Source organism: Dipodomys ordii, unplaced genomic scaffold (genome assembly GCF_000151885.1).
Source record: "Dipodomys ordii isolate 6190 unplaced genomic scaffold, Dord_2.0 Scaffold135, whole genome shotgun sequence".
Classification (NCBI taxonomy): Eukaryota; Metazoa; Chordata; class Mammalia; order Rodentia; family Heteromyidae; genus Dipodomys; species Dipodomys ordii.
In genome coordinates, this window is record NW_012267351.1 from 463,064 (window position 1) to 474,422 (window position 11,359).

The following is an 11,359-nucleotide window of genomic DNA, read 5'->3' on the forward strand; positions in this document are numbered from 1 at the left end:
CAAGTGACTCTATTGAAAATCATGGGCTACCATGGGCCTGTTTGGATGGTAATTGGAATATTGGTGAAAATAACGGTCACTGAGTTCCATGAAAACAAATTGAAATGGATTGCTCAAATTAGACACATCTGAGGTTTCCCAGGATCATGTGACCTCTCTACAGTGACGTCACTGTGTTTGGGCTGAGTAGGTTCTCCCCCAAGGGAACCAAATTTGGTTCTTTTTCATTCTTATATCAACTCTCCCACTTTCCATTTCTTTTTTTTGGGGGGGGGTCCAGTCGTTGTGCCTGAACTCTGGGCCTGGGCACTGTCCCTCAGCTCTTCAGCTCAAGGCTAGCGCTCTACCACTTGAGCCACAACGCCACTTCCGGCTTTTTTCTTTTTGCTTATGTGGTGCTGAGGAATCGAACCCAGGGCCTCATGCGTGGTAGGCAAGCGTGCTACCACTGAGCCACCTTCCCAGCCCATGATGGGATATCGGGACTTTCTGTAATTCTTCACATGGAAAATTTTCATGGTTGGAGCGGAGTGAATGTTAACCAGGGCTCTTCGAACCAGCTGGAAGGCCTGGGGCCCCACCCAGACCCCATTTCTCCTTTTCTCCTCTTGGCTTCTTCCTTTGTGAGGGTGGATGCTAAAAAGCCAACTTGGCTCAGGACTGCTTCCTCTCATCTTCCTGCCTCATGTGTATAAATCAAAACCCTCCTCTAATTATGAGTTCAAAGAACGTACCCACAAGTCGCTTTATTTAATTCCTAGTCGTAACTTCCGGTGGAGGGATTGTTCAGTGCTTTCATTGTATAGTTAAGGAAAGGAGAGCCAGACAGGAGAGATCTCGCAAGGTTTTCTGAAAGATTTCAGCACCCACGTCTGCTTTCTGCATTATGTCCTCTTCTCCAACTTAATGGGACACAATACTTCATTCATTTACTAGTTTTTAATGTCTTCATTCTATCTGGAATTGTGTTCATCCTGCCAAACCCTTTTCAATGTCTTTAGAGTTGGACTTCACATTTCTCTAGTTCTTATCTTCCATCCTCCAGACTTGGTAAGGAGTGATTCACAATGTCCTTCCGGTTACATCTTGTGGTGCCTGTTAACTTGCTTTTGACCACTAGGTGGCACTAGGCTGTGAGATTATTGAGAACAAGAATGACTGCTCGAATAGAGCAATCGCAGAGTTGTAGCAACATGCCTGGGACCAAGCATGGACTCAAAGGGTTGACCAGTCTTATTCCTCATAAGACCAGATAATAAATCGTTTGGCTTTGTGAACCATGGGGGATGGGTTATAAGTTAATTCTACCCCTGTAGCTTGCAAAAAGGGGCTGGGAAGGTGGCTCAGTGGTAGAGCGCTTGCCTTGCATGCATGAGACCCTGGGTTCCATTCCTCAGCACCACATAAGCAAAAAGAAAAAAGCTGGAAGTGGCGCTGTGGCTCAAGTGGTAGAGTGCTAGCCTTGAGCTGAAGAGCTGAGGGACAGCGCCCAGGCCCAGAGTTCAGGCCCCACGGCCGGACACCCCCCCCCACCAAAAAAAATGGACATGTGTGTTGTAATAGAACTGGGTGCTAGACTGGATTTGGTTCACGGACTGTAGTTTGCTCAGCCTTGCAGTAGTCAATGAGTGAATTTACCCTCTTTGGTCTCCAGAGATTTATTATTTATTTTTGTTGGTGTGGGGCTTGAACTCTGGGCCTAGACGCTGTCCCTCAGCTCTTCAGCTCACAGCAGGCACTCTACCACTTGAGCTACATTCCCACTTCCAGTTTTCTGAGTGGTTTATTGGAAATAAGAGTCTCACAGACTTTCCTGCCCAGGCTGGCTTTGAACTGTGATCCTCAGATCTCAGCTTCTTGAGTAGCTGGGATTACAGGCATGAGCCACCAGCGCTGGGCTGGTTTGATTTCTTGACTATGGAGTCCATAAGGAGCTATGAAACCTGCCACTGATGGTGTTTGGGGCTTTCGTGATGGTGGATGGCACCCACTTTTCCTTTTCCCCATGAGGGCGCGTGGTGGGGTGTTCAGAAATCAAGAGAAGGGAGAAATCCAGTTGGGATTCAATCCCTAGTCAGAGTTCCTTTGGCCACCATGATGAGCTATGTATAAATGATTCCCAGAGAGGCTAGTTAATTGCATTTTGTCACACAGAGTGAGGACAACTGTGGCACAGGCTCCAAACATATACATCTGTGAGACCACACAGGCACACTCATGCACACATACGGACATCCTGGGGACAGACAAATGGTGTGGACAGAGAGGCAGGTGGACAGCCCGCAGTATCATTGCACACATTTATGCACCTACCCTGGCCACCAGGAGAGAAGAGTTCTGCACATTTTGTCCTACATCCCAAATCGAGGGTGACCGCTCACAGTGGAGGGAAAAGGAAGATAAAGAGGCAAAAAAAAAGGGGGAACTGAAATGAAAATATCCCACTCTGTCAGCAGTAAGCATGGTATAAGACTTGGGTGTTGGACAGACAGACAGACTTCTGTCAACATGGCCACAGGGCTTCTCATTCTCTGGCTGGCGATGGGACTCGGGTGGCTTTTTCCGAGTAAGTGTCTGCTGCTTTCTATGTGGGCTCCCTGTTGGAGAATATTATAGTGTAATAGTTTCTAGTATGTTCTTCCACTCCTCCAGGTGGAGGGTATCCCCTGCCTGTTACACAGTGATTTATCTGGAGGCAGGTTTGGGTTTTTTTGCGGGGGGGGGTAATTTTATGTGCTGATACTGGAAAAGAAAATTTCAGAATAAAACATAAGCACAATAGATCCGAAAAACAGGGGCAAGAAATTCCATTTGCATGTTTTCTATTGCACAGCATCAGGGCAATTGATTCTCTTAAGAACCCTTGTTATAATAGCCATTGCACTCTTATTTTCAGGAGTGTTTAGTTGCTTTTTGCTTCCTTTTGTTTTGCTGGGGATGGCTTCAAGGAGAAAGGCTGTTTGATTGTTTGAGACAGGATCGTGCTTTGTTACCAGGCAGGTCTTCTGCCTTAGCTTCCTAACGGTGGGGGTTATACATGTGTACTACCATGCCTGGCTAAGGAGATAGTTCTTTTCTGCACATTGTGTCCAGGTTTTACATGAACCATGTATGCCCAGTTTGGGCCAGGGAAGACGTTCTGGGGTATACACCGAGCTGGGGGCTCTTCCTGGTAATTTGTATGGGAGTCTGTGAATTGCTCCTTCTCTTCTGTGTGTGAGGGTCCTGAATGAGACCATCTACTGTCTAGGATACTAGGTATCTGTACAGGTACTACCTAGTGGCCCTTGATCCTTTGCAGGCTCCGTTAGGGTGGGCCAGGGGGCTTTGTCTCCTGAATCCTTCTAGACAGACTCCCCCCTCCCCCCAAGAAGCAACCCATAGGTTGAGAGTTATCCCTAGCCTTTCATGTGGTATGTGAATTTTTTTTCTTCTTGTCAATCATGAGTCTTGAACACTGGGCCTGGGCGCTGTCCCTCAGCTCTTTAGCTCAAGGCAAGCACTTTACTACTTGAGCCACAGCACAACTTCTGGTTTTCTAATGGTTCATTGGAGATAAGAATCTCATGGACTTTGCTGCCCAAGCTGGCTTTGAACTGGGATCTTCAGATCTTAGCCTCCTGAGTAGCTAGGATGACAGGCTTGAGCCACCGGTGTCTGGCTTAAAGTCTGGCTCTTACTGTTTTGACTAGTCTTCATGTTGCCCGTGAACTTGAGGTTTCACTGCAGTGTTTAATTATGCTGAAGTCTTTGGGGTCTTGAGCCACGTGTCCCGTTTGTGACTTGTGGATTTGTGGCGGGACACGGTGTGCATCAAATGGGGTTTCCCAGCCTTGCTTGGAGGAAGTTGTACCTGGTGAACTGTTCTTTTCTTGTTTGGTTGGCTTGGTTTTACTAGTGACCATGAATTGCACACAAGGGGATTTTCATGGTGACATTTCTTTCTTTCTTTCTTTCTTTTTTTTTTTTTGTCGGGTGTGGGACCTGAACTCCGGGCCGGGGCGCTGTCCCTCAGCTCTTCAGCTCAAGGCGAGCACCCTACTGCTTGAGCTACTTCTGGCTTTTTTCTGCTTATGTGGTGCTGAGGAATCAAACCCAGGGCCTCATGCATGTGGAGCAAGCGCTCTGTCCCTGAGCCACCTTCCCAGCCCCATCACGGTGACATGTCCATACATGTATGCGATGCGCCCTCTGTCCACACCTTACCCTTCCCAGCACTCTCCTTACACCCTTCCCCTTCTAAAATGATCTCAGCACGTTCATTGGTTTGTTTTTCTACATGCATGCCGAGATCACTGGCACCTGCTGCCTCCTCTTGTGCCTGGACTGACCTCAGACCTCAATCCTCCGATCTCTGCCTCTCCAGTAGTGGAGATGATAGGATTATGCCATCATGCGTGGGCCATGTTGGTTTTGGATGGGTTTGTATGAAATAGAAGAAGTGAAATCAAAGATTTCAGGGTGGAGACTTTATTGACTAATATTCAAGATCAGCATGTTTTAATCTGCAAAAGGGCCTTGCTGTGGAAAGGAGTTTATAGAGACTGGGGGTGGGGAGGTGGTGGGGGGAAGCTCTGTCTCTGGCTTGGGTGGGGAGTAGGGAGGGACATATGTGGATTCAGATTTTGGCAGCCCTGAAGGGTGTGTTGAAGTATGCTAAAGAAAGATACACAGATTCCAACCCTCTGGAATCTTCTGGAAGCATCGAGAGGCCTTCATCCATGTGATATCGATGTCTCCGTTATTTCCCTGCAGCACCTACATCAGCAGAGCTCACGGTGACGGGCATACTGGGCCAGGCGGTGACCCTGCCCTGTCTTTATTCACCGTGGTCTCAGAGCCGCAACAGCATGTGCTGGGGGAAAGGCCCCTGCCCCAAGTCCAAGTGCACCCAGGAGCTCCTCCACACGGATGGGGCCAGAGTGATCGCAGGGAAGTTGGACAAATACCAGCTCCAGGGAGACATCCAGCAAGGCCACATCTCGCTGACCATCGCCAAAGCCGAGGAAGGGGATGCAGGCGTGTACTGCTGCCGCATCGAGGTGCCCGGCTGGTTCAATGACGTGAAGAGGAACATCCACCTGCTGCTCAAGAGAGGTGAGCTCCAGGGAGGAGGCTGGGGATGGAGGAGGAGTCTGCGGGTGCCTGGGGCCCAGGATCCATGGATTGTGATGAAGAGGCGGTAACTTACGGAGTGAGTGGGAAGATTAGATTGAGAGTCAGGCCACAGCGCAGACATGGAAACCCCAGGACAACCACAGAAATGAATATAAGGGGTGTGTGGGAAGGAGAGGGGGCAGGAAACCAGATCAGGCTGAAGAGGGAAGTGCTCGTTACCTTAGGAAGTTGAACCCAGTGTTTTCAGATTTCCTGGTATGTGTGTGTGTGTGCGTTTCTTTCCTCTTCTGGTGGTGGTCCTGGGGTTTGAACTCTGGGACTCATACTTGCTAAGAAGGTCTTCTACCACTTGAGATATGCCCCTCATCCTTTAGTTTTCAGTCTAGTTTGTTTTTTTGTTCCCCAGATAGGGTCTCGTGCTTTTGCCTGGCCTAGCTCTGAACACGTCTGCCTCCAGGGTAGCTGCGATTGTGGGCCTGCGCCCACCCTGCCTGTCTGTCTCTCGGCTTTTCAATTTGTATGTGAGCTAGCATGGAGGCTTCTTCCTCTCCCCACTTCCCCATATTGGTTGATTTCGAAATAATAAGGAAAAGGCTGTTCTATGAAGTCAGTTGAATGCATTGTGGGGCAGCTGTGCCTTGAAAGCAAATAGTTAGTGACTTCTGGTGCGGGGTCAGGACATGGCGTTTGGAGACAACCCCGGCAGAGTTCAGGCTTTGTCTGCTGTTCCTATCAGGTGCTTTTTGATAAGAATTTGGGGACTCTGGATAGATTCTGTAGGATTAGATTGTCACCAGGCCCAGCGGCAGTAATCCAGGTACAGCGATTGTTTGAGCCAAGTCCTCCTTGTTGGAGTTGGAAACGGGGGTTGGACATACTTACAGGTGCAGTGGAAGGAGTGAAGTCTAGATGGGGAGAGACAGGGATGGAGGCAGTGAGCAGTTCAGCGAGCATTCCACGCTTCCCTCCCTGGGCACCAGGCGAGGGACACAGACAGGGGGAACGGAAGGTCGAAGGTTCACATGGGTTTCCTTTCCCTCTGCTTGGCGCCACTCATCTCTTCCCCCCGGGTCAGCCCCCAAGCCCAAGGTCTCAACGACAACAACGACTACAAGTCCAACAACCACCCCTCGCCCAACCACCGCCTTTCACCTGGCGACCACCACCGAGGGGCCTCCGACCACAGTCATGACCACATCTGCTCTCACAACCAGAGCACCCCCGCAGACCAGCGCTTCCTCCGTGCTCCCAACCGCGGGGACCACGTGCCCCACGCCCAGCTCCAGTCCCCTCCCACAGCCATCCACACCCCTCAGCACTGAGACCTCCACCGGCCCGTCCACCCCAGCTGCAGGTGAGCACTGACAGGGCTGGCCCTTCTATGGGACGGATGTGTCTTGGGTTTATTTACAAGCGATGGGGGAGCTCCAGGAGAACTTGCTGGTGTGTGTGTGTGTGTGTGTGTGTGTGTGTGTGAGAGAGAGAGAGAGAGAGAGAGAGAGAGAGAGAGTGGAGAATAATATGGCTCACTTAACTGTTCCTTTTGTTTGTTTTACGAGATCTTTTTCCTGTTTCTTTTCCTCGGTGTTTTTGAAAAGTCAGCATTTGGGGTTTTCCACTTGACCTCCCAGGCATCTCAAAGTAGTTGCTTATTGAAGCACTTGAAAGGTCATTCGGGGTTAGGCTCAGCTCTCAGGACTGAACCTTGGCGGGCCTTGGAATAGCCCTGGGTGCTGAATATTTCTTTTTCTTTTCTTTTGCCAGTCATGGGGCCTGAGCTTTTGTAGTCAAGGTTAGCTGTGCTACCACTTAGAGCCACAGCTCCCCTTCTAATTGGAGATAAGAATCTCACAGACTTTCCTGCTCAGGCTGGCTTTGAACCGTGATCCTCAGGTGTCGGACTCCTGAGTAGCTGGGATTACACCCAGCTCCTTTCTGAATGTTTCTTAGCCCTGGATCTTGTACCTCTTAGGTTGACGGGCTTGTTTGTCAAAAGCCTCCTCTCCCGTCATTAGATTTTCACCTCTGATTCTGAGCCAGAGCCTTGAAAAGGACCATGAGCCTGTTTTCCTAGGCTGTTCAGCTGTCTGCAGGAGGCCTGGCTAAGTCAAACAGCTTTGCAATATTAAATCAGCAAATTGTAGTGCACTCTGGACAGTCACTAACATCCCTGAACTCTAAATACATTTTTGTATATATTGGTTTGAAAAGATTCATCCTAGGCTAGGTGCTGGTGACTCACGCCTGTAATCCTAGCTACTTAGGAGGCTGAGATTTGAGGATCACAGTTCAAAGCCAGCCCGGGCAGGAAAGTCTGTGAGACTCTCATCTCCAATAAACGACTCAGAAAAAGCCATAAGTGTGCGGTGGCTCAAGTGGTAGAGTGCTAGCCTTGAGCACAAAGAGGCTCGAGGAGAGCAATTGGGCCCAGAGTTCAAGCCTCAGGACCGGTTTAAAAAACAAACAACAAAAAAAAAGACCCATTCTAAAACCTGTAGGTGTTTTCTCTCTAAAAATGGAAGGAAACTGGAAATCTAAAAAGCAGCACAATGACGGCGAAAAAGGAATAGCCCTAAATTCTGCTACCCACCACCAACCCCAGTGAACACCGCCATTCGCAGTTGCTTTTCGTCAGCCTTTTTTTTTTTCTCTTCCAGAATCAGAGACCTCTCTTCAATCTACCAACTCCCCCGGAGCCACAGAGGCCCCTCCTGCAGAATCTGCCTTGCCCAAGTCCAAAGGTGGGTCCACTGCGCCCCTCCACCTTTCAGAATGGGGAGCGAGGGTTATTTGCCATACTGCTGCAGGCTGGAAGCTCCACCTCTCTCTCTCTCTTTCTTTCTCTTTTCTTTCTCCAAAGGGATGGAAGGCTGGGTTCTCTGGTCCCAATCCCCCGCCATGAAAAGGGGAAGGAAAGACATGGAGGCGTCTCGGTCTGGAGGTAAGGGAGCTGTGTTCCAGCCACTGGCTTGTCTCTGGCTGTGGGAACAATCTACCCTGTGTCTTGGGATTCAGCTACTTTGGTTCCCATGGGGTCATAGCCCACATCGTTCTGGGAGCTAGAGCAAAAGGGAAACTGGCTACATGGCTTCTATGGTTTCTGTGGCTTTGGCTCTGTTCCGGAGCCCCCCCTCCAGCTCTTCCTTCTTCCTCAGCAACGTGGGCCTTGAAATCTGAAAGCATAGCCAGGAAATCACCTATTCATTTCGCAACCTATTGTTGATCTATGGTAAATCATACACACAGTATGCGAATGCACTTTGGTTAGTTGGACATAAGCATATTGGACGCAAACATCTCATTGACGCTGGGCCTTCAACTCCAGCCTCTTGCCCCGTGACCCTCTCTGTTATTAGTTGAAGATGAGTATGCTAGATCTTTTCTCCCAGTCCCTTAAGTGTATGTTTGCACAGAGAAATACCTACTTTTGTTTGTGGTGTAGGTGCGTATGCGTGTACAGGGGCTTGAACTCAAGGCTAGTCCTCCACCACTTGAACCACATCTTCACTTTCAGCTTTATGGTGGTTAATTGGAGATAAGATTCCTTCCCTGGGTTGGCTTTGGGCTGTGATCCTCAGATCTCAGCATCCTGAGTAGCTAGGATAACAGGCTATTTGAGCTGCTTGTGTGTACGTGTGTACGTGTGGGCTTTTTTTGTTTTAAGCCATCATACCAGATGCTGCCTTTCCATCTGGCTTTCTTCACTGAGTATTATGTATTGGACCACATTTGTTTTCAGTCCGTGTAGAGATCTGCATTTCTCAGTTGCTGGATAATATTCCATATTGTGGTGCTTATTGTATCGATCACCTATTGGATGGCATTTAAATTGCTCCAGTGTTTCTGTATTCTGATAGTATTATGTGAACATCTCTGAGTATGCATGTTTCCTTAAGCACATACACAGGTGCTTCTGAAAGGAGGCCAGGAATCAAGAAGTAGAAATGCTAGCTTAACAATCCTAGTGTGTTGGGCTGGGAAGGTGGCTCAGTGACAGAGTGCTTGCCTTGCATGCATGAGGCCCTGGGTTCAATTCCTTAGCACCATATAACCAGAAAAGGCCAGAAGTGGCGCTGTGACTCAAGTGGTAGAGCCTTGAGCTGAAGAGCTGAGGGACAGCGCCCAGGCCCAGAGTTCAGGCCCCACAACCAACAAAAAGAAAAAAGAAAAAACAATCCTGGTGTATACTATGCAATTGAATCGCAATCATAAACTCGTCCTTGAGACCATTTATCTATCTACCCATAGAGTATCTGATTTCCCAAATTCTCCCCACCCTTGCTGTGATCATTTGTTATCAATTTTTTCACTCTTCTAAGAGTATATGTTGGGGTTCCTCCCCTCCTCCCCCCTGTTCTGATTAGCAAAGAGTTTAGGTTCAGGCCCCACGACCGGACCCCCCCCCCCAAAAAAAAAGAAAAAGAAAATTGATTGAGGGTAGACAGAGTGCCCCCAAACTCTTACCCTTTGTTCCATTGAAATCTGGGACTGATGATGATGATGTCTGTTGTGGAGCTTGAACTCTGGGCTTGGGTGCTGTCGGTCAGCTCTTCAGCTCAAGGCTAGTGCTCTACCACTTCAGCCACAGTGCCACTTCACATTTTCTGTGGTTTATTGGAGATAAGAGTCTCATGGACTTTCTGGGCTGGCTTTGAACTACGATCCTCAGATCTCAGCCTCCTGAGTAGCTAGGATTACAGGAGTGAACCACCAGTACCCAGCTTTTTTTTTTTTTTAAACCTTCTATCCTGTCCCTCATAATTTTTATTTTATCCTCCTGGACCAAAAGATTGCTGCAATATCTGTTGTCAGTCCTGCTACTGCTGAAGAGGGGCTTGCTATAAGAAGGCCCAACCAAGGTAGGTGCTGGTGGCTCATTGCTGTCATCCTGGCTACTCAGGAGGCTGAGATCTGAGGATCATGTTCAAAGCCAGCTTGGACAGGAAAGTCCATAAAACTCTTAACTCCAATAAACTACTCAGAGAAAGCAGGAAGTGATGCTGTGGCTCAAGTGGTAGAGCACTCGCTTTGAGTACAAGAAGCTTAGTGACAGTGCCCAGGCCCAGAGTTCAAGCCCCACAACCAACAAAAACAAAACAAACAAAGAAGCGTTAATGGTGATCACCTATGAATGAATGTTTAAGGAAGCGTGAATACACAGCCCCCCCTCCCTCCTCAATTACTTACATAATTGTGTGTTTGCATGTGCACATATTTTTATATGGGGGTGAGGAGTCTAGAATTTGTGTTTTAGATTCTCAAACCCTTTTGCCATACCTCCAATGGTTAGGAACTATATAATCCAACCATGAACACAACCCATAATGATAATAATTAAAACCTTTGATGAAGGTAGGAGATCGTTGTTTATTTTCTTCCTCTCAGAAGTCTATTCGAGGAGGGAAAATGCTCCTATTAGGGGCATTCATTTCTTTTCTTGCTTGGTACCCAGGATATTCCCTAAAGATTCAATCCTTATTGTTTATGAGTTCCCAAGCCCGAGCGAACGCAGCCGTTTGATGATGCCGTTTCCTTAATAAAACCACACAGCCCGGGTGAAGTTCCTTTCTGATGATGTCTCAGGATGGGTTTTTATACTACCTCATTATCCCCAGCCCTTTCTTCCTAGTCCATTCTGCCCTAGCCTTCTGAGTAGCCTGGGATGTGGCGGTAAGACAGAGCACTATATGGAGAGTCTGGAGTGTCGTGGTTATATCCGTGTTTGTAGGGATTATTTTCCTTTTAGAATCTCAAGTGAGTTACTCGCTCTGTGCTTGTCTGCTTCCGCAAAATAGTAAACGAGGATAATAGCAGTGTGTATGTTACAGAGCCGTAAGGGAAGGGAACGCGCGACACACACAAAAAGCCTAGTGTGTAATTATTGACAGGTAAATGATAGTCGTTGCCGAGGGTTCTTGATTTCTCTCTTCTTCCCGTCTCTGATGTTATTTCCATTCACACACCTTCCATGGCGGGTGAATAGAGGCCACTTCCCGCCGTCTCTCAGCCGACTTGCTAGTCCTGCTAAGTACACAGACACTCTTTAGTTTTATGATATTTTAACTGCTAATCACACGAGGGAAACGGCCAACGAGTGACAAAAATCACCAAGTTAGGGAAGTTTAAAAAGCTTCAAAAAATCCCTCATGGTGGTAATTCTCTACTATTAGAGCCAGCGTTGGGATTTTTGATCCTCCTCCTCCTCCTCTTTCTCCTCCTCCTCCTCCTCCTCCCCTCCTCC

General features: G+C 48.2%; 1 protein-coding gene across 1 annotated transcript in view; it reads left to right on the forward strand.

The window, feature by feature from the left end:
• The first annotated feature begins 2,497 nt into the window (after positions 1-2,497).
• The window catches only part of Timd4 (T-cell immunoglobulin and mucin domain containing 4), a 16,503-nt gene continuing 7,641 nt past the window's right edge, over positions 2,498-11,359 (forward strand). Inside the window, exons 1-5 of the mRNA XM_013030916.1 lie at positions 2,498-2,566; positions 4,756-5,097; positions 6,194-6,472; positions 7,776-7,859; positions 7,979-8,059. Of these exons, the coding sequence (XP_012886370.1) occupies positions 2,509-2,566; positions 4,756-5,097; positions 6,194-6,472; positions 7,776-7,859; positions 7,979-8,059 (844 nt within the window). The 5' untranslated portion in view covers positions 2,498-2,508. The remainder of the gene's footprint in view (positions 2,567-4,755; positions 5,098-6,193; positions 6,473-7,775; positions 7,860-7,978; positions 8,060-11,359) is intronic.